The sequence below is a fragment of the Elgaria multicarinata genome, chromosome 4 (genome assembly GCF_023053635.1).
Source record: "Elgaria multicarinata webbii isolate HBS135686 ecotype San Diego chromosome 4, rElgMul1.1.pri, whole genome shotgun sequence".
NCBI classification, from domain to species: Eukaryota; Metazoa; Chordata; class Lepidosauria; order Squamata; family Anguidae; genus Elgaria; species Elgaria multicarinata.
In genome coordinates, this window is record NC_086174.1 from 61,188,483 (window position 1) to 61,206,042 (window position 17,560).

At 43.1% G+C, this 17,560-nt stretch overlaps 2 protein-coding genes across 2 annotated transcripts in view; both read right to left on the reverse strand.

Annotated features, from left to right (window-relative positions):
* Positions 1–2,548: 2,548 nt before the first annotated feature.
* The window catches only part of ACTA1 (actin alpha 1, skeletal muscle), a 131,511-nt gene continuing 116,499 nt past the window's right edge, over positions 2,549–17,560 (reverse strand). Inside the window, exons 2-8 of the mRNA XM_063124404.1 lie at positions 9,133–9,176; positions 6,900–7,040; positions 5,784–6,108; positions 4,963–5,124; positions 4,243–4,434; positions 3,930–4,111; positions 2,549–2,990 (exon numbers count right to left, since the gene is read on the reverse strand). Coding sequence (XP_062980474.1) covers positions 2,847–2,990; positions 3,930–4,111; positions 4,243–4,434; positions 4,963–5,124; positions 5,784–6,108; positions 6,900–7,028 — 1,134 coding nt within the window. The 5' untranslated portion in view covers positions 7,029–7,040; positions 9,133–9,176 and the 3' untranslated portion in view covers positions 2,549–2,846. The remainder of the gene's footprint in view (positions 2,991–3,929; positions 4,112–4,242; positions 4,435–4,962; positions 5,125–5,783; positions 6,109–6,899; positions 7,041–9,132; positions 9,177–17,560) is intronic.
* Positions 15,773–17,560, reverse strand: part of NUP133 (nucleoporin 133) — a 41,657-nt gene continuing 39,869 nt past the window's right edge. The window contains exons 25-26 of the mRNA XM_063124392.1: positions 16,430–16,518; positions 15,773–16,100 (exon numbers count right to left, since the gene is read on the reverse strand). Coding sequence (XP_062980462.1) covers positions 15,964–16,100; positions 16,430–16,518 — 226 coding nt within the window. The 3' untranslated portion in view covers positions 15,773–15,963. The remainder of the gene's footprint in view (positions 16,101–16,429; positions 16,519–17,560) is intronic.

Below are 17,560 nucleotides of genomic sequence, written 5' to 3' on the forward strand. Positions count from 1 at the left end.
TGTTCCTAAGTTAAATCAGTCACATTCCTTTATCTGTGATTGACATCATGTGTCACGGTATGTTGCTTCCACAGAATGCACAAAGCAGGGGTGCAGAAGGATCTCCAGCTGGCCTGGGGAGGCTCCGTATCCCTCTGTGGGGGCGGTCCCCAAGCCCCTTCCCTTCCTCAAGCTCTGCCAATGTGGGCTACAGGGAGCTTGGGGAAAAGGTGGGGAGAGGGATCACTGCTGTTACCTGCAGTTTGTGATTGGAGAGAGCAGCAGGGATTCCTCAGTGCACTGTCCCTCCTCCTAATAGGGAGAAGGAGCACACAGGGGATTCCCCAGGGAGCTGGGGAGATGCCCACCTGATGATGTTACATGGCCACATCCACCTGATATCATAGGGCCCCCGGAGCCTCGGTGGCTGGTCATCTGCCCCCACCCCTGAATGGAACTGCACCCCTGCCATGCAGGATGCAAGTAACTAGGTTCCTGTTGAACTCCCCTGGCTTGCCCTGGACAAGTCTCAGCTGATAGAACCCAAAGTGGGCAAGTCGGTCATTGCAGCCATCTTTAACTGCTCGCATTGTTGCTGAAAAGAGTCTGCGCTCTTTCTGAAAATATCACCTTTCTGAATTTATGTCTTTGGACATCTGTCGGACGCAACATTTCCAGTAAGGCTTTCCAGAAAGCTGGTCTGATTCTTTACTAAGCATGTCGACCCATGTTCGTTTGACTGATGCATCCTTGTTCTAGTCTCCTCTGGCACAGGGCCTACGTCTGCACCTGCTCTCTGCTTTTGACACACTGTGGCTAAGCTGCCAAAGTCCCGTCACCATGCAAGGACTGCCCACTTGCCCTGGACGTGGAGGGGAGAGCAGGCTTTCTGCTCAGGCTCAGCTAGTTTGGCTCTTGCCACCTGGGCTTGGTCCATCTCTACTCTTCCCTTTAGATTCCTTGGGGCTGAGGCCTATGGTGGGCCAGATGGAGAACCCCCATGAGCCATATCTGGGCTATGGACTCCCTCTAGAAGTGCCAAAGCCACTGTCTGGCAGATGCTAAGGGTATCTAAGGGCACCAACCTCCTAGGGGCAGCTGGAGTCAGATTCTTGTGGATGAAATGGTTTGGGGGGTTATGGGAGGACTGGATTAGGCCACTTATTCTAAGGTATGTGGAAAGATAGGAATGAAGGCCAAGTTCATCCTGATTAGGGGAGGGCAAAGATTCTTCTAAGAGAATGTCAAGAAAATGTGAGTGAGTGGCAAGGGCTGGTGAGGTTATTATCCATTGTTGTACAGTATATTGAAGTGGAAGAAGGAATTAGGAGCACTAGGTTGCAAAAAGGTCAGGAAGGAGTTTCCCTTTTGTACTGCCAAGACTGTGTTTTTTGTCTAAGTTAGACTGTGAGTCTTCCAAATTGAAACGGCCGAATTATACAATATTAGCCACTTGCTCTAAGTCTTTAGGATATGACTTTGGTCAAATAAATTTAGCTTTTGGGTCAAAGCAATTTGGACCTAATGACCTTCAGGCCCTTTCCAAATTGGAAGTAAGAATCTAATGCAATTCCTCCAGAGGGGATGGTAAAAAAAAAAAATTAGGGTGGCAACAGCTGGGGGCTTGAGAGTCCCTTTGCACATCAAGTGTACTGTGTTAATTTGACCTGACCTCTGGGGTATTTTAGGTCTTTGGCTCAGCTAGGTTTGACGCCCAGTAATTGAAGAAGGGCCTGAGCTGAGTGGCAGAGCACATGTTTTACATATGCAAAATCTCAGGTTCCATTCCCAGCATCTCAAGTTAAAAGGGCCTTGCATAGCAGGACTTGGGCAGAGTGTTGGTTTTGCTCCTGCCAATCAGTAGAATCAAGCAAGATGGACTGGTGGCCTTAATATAAAGCAGCTTTGATATTCTTTAAAAGGAACTTTGAATTCTGTAGATAAAGAACATTTATCTCAGAAAGAAGCTGTTGCAATGAATGGAAGTACTGGGGTCTGTTACAGGTATGGATAGAATTCATCTTTGTAAAATTCGATTATGAACGCAGGAACTGGGTTTCTTTCATGATGTAAAACCATGGGTATAGACACACAAATACTCCTGACATTATTTATATTATTTAGGCAGATCCTCCTTTGATCAACAATGCTCAAAGCCACTGTGGTACAGATTGAGAGTATTAGATTTGAACTTGGAATTCAAATCCCCACTCACCTACAGACTCAGTGGCTAACCTGGGACAAAACACTCTGCCTTGCCTACCCATCTACATTGGTTGCCCATTGGCTGTGCATGTATTTTGAGCACATGGTACTACAGCCCTCTTCCACGTGCATTCACGGAAAACTGGGTGTTGTGGTTTTTTAGAAATCAAAGTCTGTATGTGGTGTCCCACTGTTGTGATACGAATTACTCTGAACTGTTACCCTATAGATTACTTTTTAAGCCCCATCCCTCTATTTCCGTACTGCAACTACTTTGGCGGGGGGGGGGGAGAGTGAGAAGGAGCGACTTGAAATATTACAACCCACAACACTGGAGAGCAATAAAACACACCAAAGCCAGCTGTATTGGGGCATGACAGAATGACTGATGGTTTAATGCTTCTTGAAGTTATTTTTTTGGGTTTCCTTCCACAGGGCATGTTTTGAAAAATAACAAAATGAGGTAAAATAAATTAATTTTATGTACACTTTACATACACTCAGTGTCACATGGCGTCTGCAGCAACAGTAACAAAAACATTGTTACAAAATAGAACGTTAACGTGGCTGTTGCAAGTGTTCAACATCCTGCAACTCACAATGTCGTCATCCTGAGAGTAGTTACCAAGTAGTAATAATAATGATCCGTTTTGTAAACATGTTTAGAAGCATTTACGGTGGACAATGGATGGGCCGGCTTCATCGTATTCTTGTTTTGTGATCCACATCTGCTGGAAGGTGGACAGGGAAGCCAGGATGGACCCACCGATCCAGACAGAGTACTTACGCTCAGGTGGGGCAATGATCTGCAAGGAGCAAAAGGAATGATTTAGTTGGTGAAGAAAACAAACAGACAATCACACTGAGGTTTAATCAATGATAGCACAACTCTGCAACAAGGACTGCAAACAGAAACACCCTTTTTAGCCAAAGATGGAGTAGCAACACTGCCCACCACTGCGGCACTGTTTACGTGATCAAGGGTAAGGCAGCCATGTTGGAAGGGGCACGAGAATAGTTAATCCAATCCTCTGCAATAAGGCACCCTCTTCCACATTCCCTGTCATAACTCCTAGCACACAGTTGGCACGGTATTAAAGGTACACAGTAAATTAGCTGCCATGGTTTGGATTATATTATTTCACAAGCTGAGAGCAGGTGTAAACTAGGTGAGCCACGCCAGAGGGGCCTTCAAGCAATTAAGCCATTGCCATATGACTCAAGTAAATTAGAAGGATTGGTTCACAATTCAATCCGAATCCTGGAGGAATTAAAAAAAACTGAACTGGGGGGAGAGAAAACAATAGGAACACAACCCAGACATGATAGTGAAGCTGGATGGCCACTGTGTGAACAGTGTGCTGGACTAGATAGACCCGTGGTCTGATCCAGCATAGCTCTTCTTATGTTCTTCAGATAAAATCCCACTGAAAGCATTGGAATGGGACATAGATAAAGAAAACGTAAGTCCCAAGGACTTCAGTGGGGCTTATTTGTAACTAACATTTGCTGGATTGGGCCCAACATTTTGTATATATTATTATCTAGGAATAGAATTCTTTAAAATAAGGGAGCCTAAAGGGCCATGTTCTTCAATAGCCAGTGACCATGCACTGAGTTTCCTAGAAGCACTATATAATTAAACACATATAACTGCCTTAAGCATTGCATCTTCCTCGACCATATTCCAAAGTAGGTCTAATGCATACAAATTATGACTCAGAAATTCATGGAATTAAACCCACCTTGATCTTCATTGTGCTGGGAGCCAGAGCAGTGATCTCCTTCTGCATGCGGTCAGCAATACCGGGATACATGGTGGTACCACCAGACATGACATTGTTGGCATACAGATCCTTCCTGATGTCAATATCACACTTCATGATGCTGTTGTAGGTTGTCTCATGAATACCAGCAGATTCCATACCTTGTGAGATAGGAAAGATAAAGGAGTAGAAAGAGGGATGAGTGACATGCAGCACACAGACACAAAGAACTCTTCACAGGGGAGAGATCACTGGGTAGGGGTGGGGCAGGAGAGGTTTACGAGAGACATACCAATGAAAGAGGGCTGGAAAAGGGTTTCTGGGCAACGGAAACGTTCATTGCCAATGGTGATGACCTGCCCATCAGGCAATTCATAGCTCTTTTCCAGGGAGGAGGAGGAGGCAGCGGTAGCCATCTCATTCTCAAAGTCCAGAGCCACGTAGCACAACTTTTCCTTGATGTCACGGACAATCTCACGTTCAGCTGTCAGAGGCGAGAATAATAATAATTTAGCAGCCTGCCAAAGGAGGATCCCTCCCAGGGAGGGGAGAAGAGCAAATTATCAGAGAAACGAAAGATGGGCATAGGCAGCTTGCACAGAACCCTGACACTCAATTTTTTAAAAAAGTGTAACTATCTGCCGCTAGAGGGAGAACATGTGCCAGGCACATTGTTTTTATGAATGAAGCCAATAACATGCGATGTGCTGCCTGTGGATTTGAACTTTATGGTTCCACAGAGCCTGGCAGCGTCAGCCAAGTAGAGAAACCCCAGGCTGGCATGCATTCGCCTCCAGGCTCATCCTGAGCCTCTTGAGCACAACCAGATGCCAGCTTCTGAGAAGTTATCCTAAAAAGGCATCTGCTATAATGTCTGAAAAAGCCAGGGGCCGATTAGAGCATGGAGCAATCAGGGAGCAAAGGGGGATTTCTGGTCCTAAATCAGGGCAAGGAGGTATACATCAGGTGCTGGCGCAAGAGCCAAGGGCTGCGGGGAGGTTGCGCGTATTACCGGTGGTGACAAAAGAGTAGCCTCTCTCAGTCAGGATCTTCATCAGGTAGTCAGTGAGATCCCGGCCAGCCAGGTCCAAACGCATGATGGCATGTGGCAGAGCATAACCCTCATAGATGGGCACATTGTGGGTGACACCATCGCCGGAGTCCAGCACAATACCTACAGAGAGTAAAGAAACAGACACAAAGCTTAGACACGGAGGCTGCAGAACCTGCTTTCCTCTGCCTGTAGCGTCAGGGTGATACAGGACACAAAGAAGACTGTGCAACCTTGCTGATGTCTAGATGGGGCGTAAGAGAGATTTCCAGTAGCCATACAGGCAACACTAGCACATGTAAATGTTCCTTTTCCTTATAGTGAGCATTCCAGCTAATGGCTAGGGGTGGGGGGGGGCTGTTTACAATGTGTTGGGCAAAACTGGGTTCATAACAGTGGATGAATTCTTCCTTCCTTTGATGGGATGCAAAAAATCTTGGTACCTACAATGTAGAGAGCCAGCAAAGGCATAGAGGAGACATGGTGGCAGACTATCTGCACAAGGGTCATAACAATCCCTTCCTTGAAGAAGTGGGTAGGGCTGGGGAAAGGTTCTGTCTGAAATCCTAGAGAGCCACTGCCAATTACTGAAGATGATACTAAGCTAAATGGACCAAGGATATGACATGGTCAAAGGCAGTTTCCTATCTTCCTAAGCCCATATCAGTGACTGGGTGACCTTACCCTGGCTGGCTGGAGAGTAGCTCTCCTTTCTTGGAAAAAAATGGAAGTTTTTAGGCAACCTAGATTTCTGATTCTCCATCTCCGGTACTATCACTCACCAGTGGTACGGCCAGAGGCATAGAGGGACAGCACAGCCTGGATGGCCACATACATGGCTGGGACGTTGAAGGTCTCAAACATGATTTGGGTCATCTTTTCACGGTTGGCCTTGGGGTTGAGAGGGGCCTCAGTGAGCAGGGTGGGGTGCTCCTCAGGGGCCACACGGAGCTCATTGTAGAAGGTGTGATGCCAGATCTTCTCCATGTCATCCCAGTTGGTGATGATGCCATGTTCAATGGGGTACTTCAGGGTCAGGATACCTCTTTTGCTCTGAGCTTCATCCCCTACGTAGGAGTCTTTTTGACCCATACCCACCATGACACCCTGAGAAGGAAGTGGGAAACTGGCTCAGCATCTTCCAAGATATGAAGAAGTGGGCACACCAATGGACAACCTCTACGCTATGCTAAGTGAGACCTGAGACCTTTCCTTCACAATTGGGAGCAAACAACAAGGTCGGTAAAGGAAACCCCAAGTAGCAGTTGCAATTAGGGCACCATCAAACATCTTAGGGAACCTTCTGATAGTCTACTTAGAATGGATGATTGTCCTTTATTCTTTTTCTGAAACAATATGGACTCATGGACTATGATGGAATCCCTTCTTTCAAAACACATATGCCCCAGGAAACTGCATAAAATGAATGCCACAGCTTTGTTCAGGTCCTTTATGCAGCCCAACCCTATGCACATTTACTCAGATGTAGGACCCACTGAATTCAATGGGAGTCGCTCCTAAGTAAATGTATACAGGATTGCAGTCTTAATTGCTTCTTCTTTTTTTAATGGCGCAGCCCTAGTTTAAGAAAAATCCTACAGGAATTGGGGAGAAAAAAAAGAAATGCTGCGGCTCATCTATTATTATTATTATTATTATTATTATTAATAATAATAATAATAATAATAATAATAATAATAATAATAATATCATTTCTATACTGCCCCATAGCCAAAGCTCTCTGGGCAGTTAACAATAGTTCATAAAAATGCAAAATATTATATATTAATTACTCAGTCCCAGTTAGAGTCCAGGCCTTCATCCAACAGATGTTGCATCTCTCAACCTGCCTATAGCTGGAGAGGGGCATGCACAGCTAGCAAAAGGGGCAAGAATACCTGATGACGGGGGCGGCCAACAATGGAGGGGAACACAGCCCTAGGGGCATCATCCCCGGCGAAGCCAGCCTTCACCAGGCCGGAGCCGTTGTCGCATACGAGCGCGGTGGTCTCATCTTCATCACACATGGTGTCGGCTTTCTGAAGAGGAAGCAGAAGCAAGAAGAGTTCACAAGAGGTAGCAAGACAGCAGGCGCCCAGCCGTGAATGTTTAGGAGCCAGGGGCTGCTAGCAGAATTCTAATCCATCAGCCAGCACCCATGACTTAAACAGACAACCCTGGGGAAAGCAATTCATACTGGAAACAAAATAGATCTTCCTTCACCTCTCCCTTTCACCGGCTTATTCTAATGATTGTAAAAAGCTGCAAACTAAAACAGCAAGTAACAGCACATTCCTCAGCATGGACAGATTAAAGTACTTGGGTTTTGAGGAACTTTGGTATGTTTACCAAGACTTATATCACATTTATTTCAAAGGACTTACTTCCAAAGTAAGGGTTGCAGTCTTACAGTGCAATCCAATGAATGTCTACTCAGAAGTAAGTTCTACTGAGACTTACTCCCTAGTAAGTGTGTTTAGGGTTGCATCCTTAAAAGATCAGATTTAAATCCAACTAACTCTTAAAGGAGTTGTGCAAATGGTCCACTTCTAAATTCCCATATTAAGATGTCAACATGCAAATATTCGTATGCACTTACATCTGGAATTAAGGCCTTTTATTTCAGGAGGGCTTATTCCCAGGCAAGTGTGCTTAAGAAGGTGCTACACTCTGATGCATGATTGACATGACCAGCACTTTCAGAGAGTGACATGAAGGAGAATAAGATTGGCCCATTTTGTTTCTAAAAAGCCAGCCCAGCTCAGTGGGGATAGCACAAACCTTGCCACAATCCGAATATGGGAATAGCTCCCAAAATATGGGCTATTTTCCCTTGCAGGATATACCATTCACAAGGAAAAGCTTGAAGTCTTGCTTCCTTATTTAAAATATTTCCAGGCAGTGAGTTGCAGAGGTGCAACAGCTGGTTTGTCCTAGGAGACAAGGGGCTTCTTTCTTCAGCGCATCTAGCCACATGCTACAGGAGTGACAGGCTGGCAAGTGGGTGACCCCTTTCTTTGTGAGGAGGCGTTGAAGGAACAGGGAAGTGAGGAATGAAAAAGGAAAACCCCCAAATCAAATCCTATCCTACAAAAACAAAAACCCCACATCTAGTTCATTTAAAATGTAGTTCAATGCTCTTTGCATAAAACACAGTAAAATTACCATTCACTTGTTCTACAAAATGGTGACAGAAAGATGGCTCATTGAGCCACTACAACATCTTCTTATTTAATTATAAACACCAATGGAACCAGTGTGTTCCAAGTGAAAAGCCAAGTTGTTCCTCTCAGTCATTTATGATTTACCAGCTGTCAGTTCTAGCTCCCCACCCCATCCCAACTTCGTGTTTACAGTCCATCCCAAGTAGTCAGTAGTGACTTCCAAAAGTCACACAAGTTCCATGGCAGAAGTAGAACTCCTGAGCCCCTGCACCTCTTAGAATCCTTGCTAAGGGTTAGCCACCAACTTAAACTTTTAATACTTAATGATGCCTTCCCCAACTGGGTGTCCTCCAGATGGTGTGTGTGTGTTGCACTACAATCCCCATCATCCCCAGCAGGCATGGTAGGAATGATGAGTGTTGCTATCCGCCCCATCTAGAGAGCATCAGGTGGGGGACGGCTGATTTAATCTGACTATATTAACAAATTAATAGTTCCAGAATCTTCACAGGCACAGTGCCTCTGTGTAATTCGAAAGTTGGCTTCCAAAATAATAATAATAATAATAATAATAATAATAATAATAATAATAATAATAATAATAATAATAATAATAATAATAATAATAATATTTTTAAAGATTGGCTGCCCCCAGCAAAAAGCAGGAACCCGCTCCCCTTTCCTTCCTTCCTTCTTCAAATAGTAGCAGCAACGGAAGAGAGGCAAGTGGCGAGGGCTGGATGCAGCTGTTTCCAGCTCCTTCCTGCCAATCTCTGCTTTCCAGGGGAAAGGCGCTCGGCTGCTCCCGCCTTCTGGGGAGTTTGCTTGGCTGGGTTTGTTTCCCCTTCCAGACGCCGGTGCTGAATCTCCTCCCCGTGTATCCCAAGGGCTGCCCGGTGCTCCTTGCCTAAGCGCGCTCCCGTGGAGATCCAGCCCTCTTCCTGGCTTGCCAGCCTGACTCACTCACCTTAGGGTTGGTTCCTGGCTCTTAGCTCCGGTTGCTGCTTCTCCCAGCTAGCTCTGTGGCTCGGTGGGCTTGCGAGACCCCGGTGGGTTTTATATAGGCTCCCGCCGGCCTCTCCCCTCCCCGGCCGCCGACCCACAGGAATGTCTCCATATTTGGGTCTTGGGCATCGAGCGAGCCCGGGCGGCCCGGCCGGAGCCCCCCAGGCCCCTTGCGCTGCCGCGGGGCTGCCCAAAGAAGGAGCGCCTGGCCCGGGCCCAGGTAACACGGGCCGGGCCGTATAAGGAGTGTCTGCCGGCCGGCCGGGACCTCCTCCGCCCCCCGGGCCAGGAGGGCTCCTGTCCCAAATAATCCCCCCGGCCACCATGCCCTGAAAGGAGAAAGAAGCCCCGGCGGCGGGGCGGGACAGGGGAGGAAGGGCGGCGGGCGTCCCCTGCCCGGCCGCGGAAGGAAGGAAGGAAACAAGTCGCCGGGGGCAGAGGGCGAGCGGCAGGGGGAAGGGCAGCAGTAACGCCGGCGGCGAGGTTGGGGCCTGGCCGCTTTCCCATCCGGCAGCTCGCCGCTGCTCCTTCTCCCGCCACCTTCCTCCCAACTGCGGCGTAGGAAAGTGGGAACCGACCGGGCCGGTAAACACGGTGTGCGCCCAGAGTTACCCCGCTTTGTTGAATAGGGCTTATTATCTTCACTTTTCCAGGTGAGTGTGTCTAGGAAGCCCCGGCCTTGGCTGCTTTGGGCGCTCAGTTTAACAAAACCACACCATTTGATTTTGTCCCGGATTCGTTCCAATACCATTTGCAGTGCAATCCTATGTGAGTCTCCTCAAAAGTAAATCCTATGGCGTTTAGTGGGACTTTGTTCCATGTGTGTCCAGAATTGCAGCCTTAGGGAGCATTGATTAAAAAAACGAAACAATCCCCACACATCTAATCCTACTCTCTGTATCGCATATAGAATCACACCCTTTTGTTTCAGTCAGACTAATTCTATTAGCTTTATGGCTGATACAGTGGATCAGTTATTCTGCTGTAGGGCTCATACATACAATGTCCACTCCCCGGGGTGTGTGTGTGAATTTTAATCTGGTTTAGCACACATTTATAAAATCACATTCTTCTGGGATACAATCCTAAACTCACATTGAGCCATTGAAGTCCACAGGATTTACTTAACACAAAATGGGTTTAAAATTGGATTAGAGCACATATATACAATTGTTTTGTTTTGTTCTGATCTAGTAATTCCAGAATTAAACCTACAGTATGTATTCTCAGTGGTATACTGTGCATATTCAAAATTGGTTCACCTGCTGCTAAAAAATCAGAGGAAATATTACAGATCAAAGTGATTTTGCATCTAGTGTTTAGGATCAGGGAAGTAAAATGGGATAACCATTAATCATCTGAAAATTAGCTTGGCAGCTTTCTCCAACGAGGTGACCTCCAGATGTTTTAGACTTCAACTCCATCAGCCCCAGCAAGCATAATTAAAATCAGGAATGCTGGGAGTTGTAATCCAAAATCTCTGGAGCGGATCAAATTGAGGGAGGCCAGTTCAAGGTGACAAAAGGTTGCTGGAGCTTAGTGAGTAGTCAGATTTCATTCACAATTACATATTTTCAAGGCAGGCATGAGAGATTTTCAAATTTTAGAAAGTCAGTTTCTAAAGAATTAAAGTGGTTTTTTTAATGTTGTGTAATATTTTTCTAATAAAGTCTTTACTCTAAACAAGAACACCTAGACAATCATTTCTGATTTGGGATGTTAACCTAGGACTGTCCCTTCTGGCCCACAACAGCAGTTCTCAAGGTATTTCCCTGTTAAAGATGCTGTCAGGGTGATAGGAATGTGGTGAATTCCATTTCTGAAGTAATATTTCTCTGAGGAAGGGCTGTTTAAACATCTGTGAAGTCAGAACAGACTTCAGAGGGATTTGGGTTTTGGCTGTGGGGGTTGGGGAACAACTGCTAACTACCACTATAAGGCCCTTTTAAAATACAATTTAAAATGCTGTGCAAAATCAGTTTTATATATAGATGATGATAAATATCTAAGGGGCTGGCTGGCTGGCTGCCAGGCTACACTGTAGAGTTACCATACACCATGGGCCTGCCGTACTTTATGCTATTTATACCACTTGGGTACTCTGACTTTAAAAAAAAAAACACCCTAAGGCGATTCATATCTAGTTATGGTCATGGAGAAGGTTAATGGCAGTTTTGGGATTGGAGAAAGGGTGGAAGTACAAGTCCCCTTTAGGATAAGCAATGAGACCTGCCACTTATGGAGAGAACAGGACTACCTTAGGACAGCATGAGGGCATCGCCCAAAGTGAGAGGAAGTAACAGCTACATTTGCAGTGATTGTAGTGGATGCCAAGTATTTTCAGCCACTTCATAGGCAAGACTAAGCAAAAGAGATATTGTAATTTATATGAAATATGTAAAGGCAGGTGTGCATGCATAATTTATTCAGCCTCTGCAAGCCATGGAAATAGGCAAGGAGTAAGGGGGTGGGGGATATGGAATCCCCAGCCCCATTTCAGTCCCAATGGCTTAGCTCTCCCTACAGCTCATACAGTTTGAGATTTTGCCAGCCCTTGAACACTTATTTTTGGTTTCACACACTCACACGGATTAGAAAATAGGTTAAAAAGTGACACCCCACCATCAAAGCAGAGGAATCATCAGGATGATTAATCCTGTAACTAGTACTAAAGTCCATCTTTAAGCAGTGTGATTAGAGCAGCCTTCCCCAAGCTGGCAGGGGGATGCTTGGCATTGTTAGTCCAACACATCTGGAGGATACAAGGTTGAGGAAAGCTGGATTAGACAATACACACAGTTCTTTTCCCCAGGAATGATCCAATAGCACTGGTAGCATGTTTTCATTACAGGTAGAACTACAAGCATTAACAAGCAATGGTAGGATTAGCTGTAACAGATCTTTTATACTTGTGTATGATATGACGAAGAACTAATACATGCTTACATAGAGTTAAGGACACCATGACCTCATACTGAAATTATGTCACGGAATAATTTGACGTGAATATATTGCCTATTCAGTTGTGTTAGCTTTAGAACAAAACAAAACCAGGATTGTCCATGTGCTAAAATTGTTTAGAATGGAAACATACACACACTCTTAACTAAAATGTAATATTTAACTAAAATGGAAACCTGTTATCCAGAATGAATATCACTTTCACACGCTCGATGAAAATGACCACCCAGTGTGTGGCTGCTGTAAAGAAGGCTAACTCCATGTTAGGCATTATAAGAAAAGGAATTGAGAATAAAACGGCCAGTATCATACTGCCCTTATACAAATTTATGGTGTGACCACACTTAGAATATTGTGTACAGTTCTGGTCACCACACCTAAAAAAGGATATTATAGAACTGGGAAAAGTACAGAAAGGGGCAACTAAAATGATTAAGGGGCTGGAGCATCTCCCCTACGAGGGAAGGTTACATCAACTGGGATTGTATAGCTTGGAAAAAAGGAGGCTAAGGAGAGACATGATAGAGGTGTACAAAATTATGCATGATATGGAGAATGTGGATAGGGAGAGTTTTCTCCCTCTCTAAATACTAGAACCCGAGGTCATCCCATGAAACTGATTGGTGGGAGATCCAGCACAAATAAAAGGAAGTACTTCTTCACACAGCGCATAGTTAAATGATGGAACTCACTACCACAAGATGTAGTGATGGCCACCAATCTGGATGGCTTTAAAAGGGGGTTGGATAAATTCCTGGAGGCAAAGGCTATCAATGGCTACTAGCCCTGATAGTTGTGTGCTATCTCCAGTATTCGAGGCAATAAGCCTGTGTGCACCAGTTGCTGGGGAACATGGGTGGGAGGGTGCTGTTGCACTATGTCCTGCTTGTTCATCCCTGGCCGATGGCTGGTTGACCACTTTGTGAACAGAGTGCTGGACTAGATGGACCCTTGGTCTGGTCCAGTATGGCACTTCTTACGTTCTTATGCTTAAAAACAAATGAATGGAGTACCAGACTTAGGGTCACATAGGGCCACACTCCTTCCCTCTTTTTGAAGACATTGTCTAGGGAAAACCAGCACTTCTAGTGTATGGGATTGTTGTAATTTAATAGGGGTGACTCACAAGTAAACATGCATAGATTACCCTGTAAAATCAAATTATTTGCACTCCTGTTATTGAAAAACTGATGATGCAACCTACAGAATATAAAAGCAAACTGTGACCCAAGTAATTTCATGAAGTCATGCAAATGTACAAAACTACTGTATTTATAAATCATGTCCTTTGACAAATACCTAAGCCAACATTAATATAAGTTAACTTTTTTTTTAAAAAAAAGTTTAAATATATATTTCTTGTTACTCCAAGCTAGTGGTCATTTCCACTGTAAACTTTCTCAGGGATTAGAATGCAGGATGAAGGACTAAACTAATATTTTGTCAGTACTCAGCTACAACAGAGACAAGTCAGGTCAAATTCCAGCAATGAGAAATGGGTATGAGTAAAGCTGATCTCTGTAGATATTGCTCTAGTTTCTCAAGTTTGTCTCAATGCAAGTGACAACTTTACACACTTGCCTATTTAAATCATAAGGGTCAGTGGGAAGCTGCAGTATTTATTTATTTTACACAAATTGAGAAACTTGGTAGTTGTGAGATATTAAATCATTCCACTACAGAATTTTAGTTGATTGGAAAATGCTGTAGAAATACTTTTTCTTCCCTGATTCAGCAGAAGTGAACAGTTTACTTGCTGTGTATGTTTTCCCTTTTGTAATTTTTTGGATTAATACTGAAGAAATGTATGTAGATTAATCTCCAGTGAGAGGAATTCCATGATGGCAAATTATTCTCTGGCTACATTCAAGGGACCTGTTTTCTTATTGCACAATGACTTCTTGCAATTACCCTATTAGATCCATTTGGGAAAATCCAATTCACAATCAACCTTATGCTTACACCAAATCCCAAAACCAAACCATTGACATGATTGTGTAGTCTTTAGACAACCGTGTTGGAAATTTAGCTCTATGCATGTGAGTGGCTGGATGTAGGCCATAGCAGAATGTTATTTTATATTGTATTGGTGATCAATTTCACAATTACCTTCTAATTCTAAACATACATGTTGGTATTTCATTGTTGTGTTTTACACTACACATATGCAACAGTATTGAACATGCCTCACTTTGGGGGGTTTGCCTTTGGCCTCGCCATCACTGGAATTCTGTCAAGAACTTCTCTGAAATGGAATTTGGCTCTTGGGCTGAAAAAGGTTCATTACCCCTGCTGTAATCTCATGCACACTTGCCTGGTAGTAAGCCCTGTTGAACTCAGTGGGACTTGCTTCTGAGTAAACATGCACAGGACGGGGCTGTACTATGTCTTAAGTAAACTGTATAACCAAGATTTGGAGAATGAATTCTCACAAAAAGTGTTCTGGTCAAAAGCAGTTCATGTAAACAATGACAGAGGGGGGAAACTAATAGGCTCTGGGGAATCTTTAATAGTGATATAGAATTTCCAAGAGATTAGGGCTGTGTAGTGCTTTTCATTGTTAAACATAAGAAAGCAGAGGTGATTTGAGTTTAGAGACAAGTTAAAGAGTTGGAAAATTCTAGCAGGACTTTCAGTCCATATTAATCGACACAAAGTTTTTTTAAAAAAGGCCAAATCCTAGAAATGAAATGAAGCTAATAAAGAGTATTAATGTCACTTTTCTTTTATCCCCACTGACTATTCTATAGATTCCAATAGTCTTCAGATATTTTGTCTAATCAGATCACTGAACCTCTCTCTGCTATGCAGTACTTTGAATCTATTTCCAGTAGTGCCAATACATTTGTTTTCTACATCAGTTTGAACATCTCCAGATAAGCCTATTCTTCCAACCATATTCAGTTCCTCCGCTCTTAGAACTGTATTAGCACAGCAAGAAGGGAAGCCATGGAATGGTAGCTGTGCTTTTAAAACCAGAAATTGGACTCTCTTCAACTGATTTAACTCATGACCTTCTCAGCTGTTGGATCAAATTCTTCTATCTGGCATCTAGCCAAGGCAAAAAGTAAAATGTAAGGCGATGCAAGCAGCTTTTCAGTCAAACTGTGCATGTTTAGCAGTCCATAGGAAAGATTCTTCTGAAACGTTAGTCAGAAGAAAGCAACTAAGGCGATTTGTATTAGTTCATCTGCTCTTTAAGCATTATTATTTAAAAGTTTTGTGGATTGTACAGTAGACCACCAACTAAACAGAACCTGGTATCAAGTAGAGAAGAGAATCTTCCAGGAAAGACACTTGGAGAACTGCTTTCTAGGCTTCATGTCACTACCTAGATTGTAGTAGAACGCATTATCAGTATGGGGTGAGCACCTAAGTAATTATTTGTATAGTGAACATCTGTGGCTATGTATTTTGTTTGTAAACTGAAGGATAAGATGCAAAACTGCATGGATTATATTGACGTACAGAAGAGGAGCACAAGTTAGAAATTGGATTGTGGGAGAAGTCTGTTCCAAATCATATTTTAAAATGTGCTTGAGAGTAGCATAGAACAATTTTCTTATGTTTTGCAAAATGTTCCTCCTTGTAAGATGGGAATGCTGCAAATAAAAGCTTACTATCATTTTAACCCAGAAATGTTGTAGTTTAGAGTAAATACTTTATTGCAAAAAACAATGCATAATGTAAAAAAGGTTAACAGCTCAGTTCAGCCATGACTGTCTAGATTAGACATGTTCTTGTTTAAACGTTTTAATTACAAAATATTACAAAAAGTTAAAAAAACCTGCTTAATTCTTTAGAAACTGACTTTCTAAAACGCAAAATTTTGTTATGCTTGCCTGTAGACATAAAGCTCATAATTTGCTTTCAGTATGAATTCAAAGTAAGCATTGGATTTTAAGTGTCCAAGTTCATCTGCTTGCAGCAAATCCTCCACCTCAGGTAGATATTCACTAAGCTGAACTCCTACAATATAATGAAAGTTGTATTAGATACTGTAAGTGTTTGGTGCTTATGGAAACATTTCAGAACAGCTTGTTTAGGACTGCAATACAGTTATAACCTTTTCAAGCACTATAATTTATGGGTAAGTTTTCTTTTCAAACCACATTTGGCAGTTCCCTTCTGCCCATAGCAAGTCAACCCTTACTTAAATTTTGTGAGCTGTATAATTAAAGCTTGGCTGCTAATGCTTTATTGTAGCTTTGATAACATGGGTACTGGGTTGGCATATTTTTAAGCAGCCGACTCCCAAGTAACATATTTCTCACAATAATTCATACAACAAAATTTACCTTCTTTTAACAACTTTTGTATTATTTTCACAAATATACTGTCTTTAGATGCTTCAATTGGATCATCTTTGCCTTCTGAACTGGACCAACTGTAATCCAAAAGTATATAAAAAAGATATATTGTAAAGACATATAAAATAATAATAATAAACAAGACGTTAAAGTGAGATTTTGTACTGCTACTTTTTCCAATGCGTATTTTTTGAGATCTGAATTATCTGCAGTTGTCTTTCTTTGGCAACATTCTTGACTCAAAGGTATTTTGAGGCAGTCTTAAGAATGTAAATAGGCATGTTCCACATTACAAAAAATTAGGTACAAAACATTATTAGATAAGTCTTGTTATGGATTTTTTGAGCGGTTTCCAACTAGCATCTACTGCCAATGGAATGGCATCCATCAGCAGAACAGTCCCCCCCTTTTAGCCCTGCATGTCTGCCCAAAATATGCTCCAGAGATTTGGAGCAGACTTTGGGCGGCTGCAGTGGGAAGGAAAGAAAGAGAGGGTTCAGTTGCACGATCAGGAGTCTGCTCGTGTAAATGTTGAATATCACCAATAGAGTTTATCACAATCAACATACTTCCAAACTTTGCTGGACACAGACATGGAGGTGTTATTACTAGGGTGACTCCTCTAGTACAGGATTAGCAGAAAAAATTAAAAAGTAGCCTGCATGACATAAAGAGACCAGTCAAATCTTAGCAATGACATGCAGCCTGCTCAACCAGCTCTTTGATATCAAATGCTTTTGGCTCAGTGTTATACTGACAGCTTGGGACATGTCTATTGCCCTCAGTCATCAATAGGTGAATTACTTCATTAGCAGGCTAACTGAGAATTCAGCCTTGACCTGCCATACAAAAAGATTGCCAGAGCTGTCTCTGACACAGGATGCTGAGCCAAGAGAACTCTGAAATCATGTTCCGAGAAGTCTCCTATTGCTAGAAAGGCCTATCTTTCAGTAACATGTTTTCTAGATAGCATTTTAAAAAATCCAAAAGGAAAGACCTGATTAAGTTCCTTTGCTACTGCTTTTATAAGAATTTTGTATGTATCTGATGATAAATAGAGGGGTTACATTAGGCAACTAAGCATGCTGGGAGGATAACTTCCCATATTGCCCTTTTCCA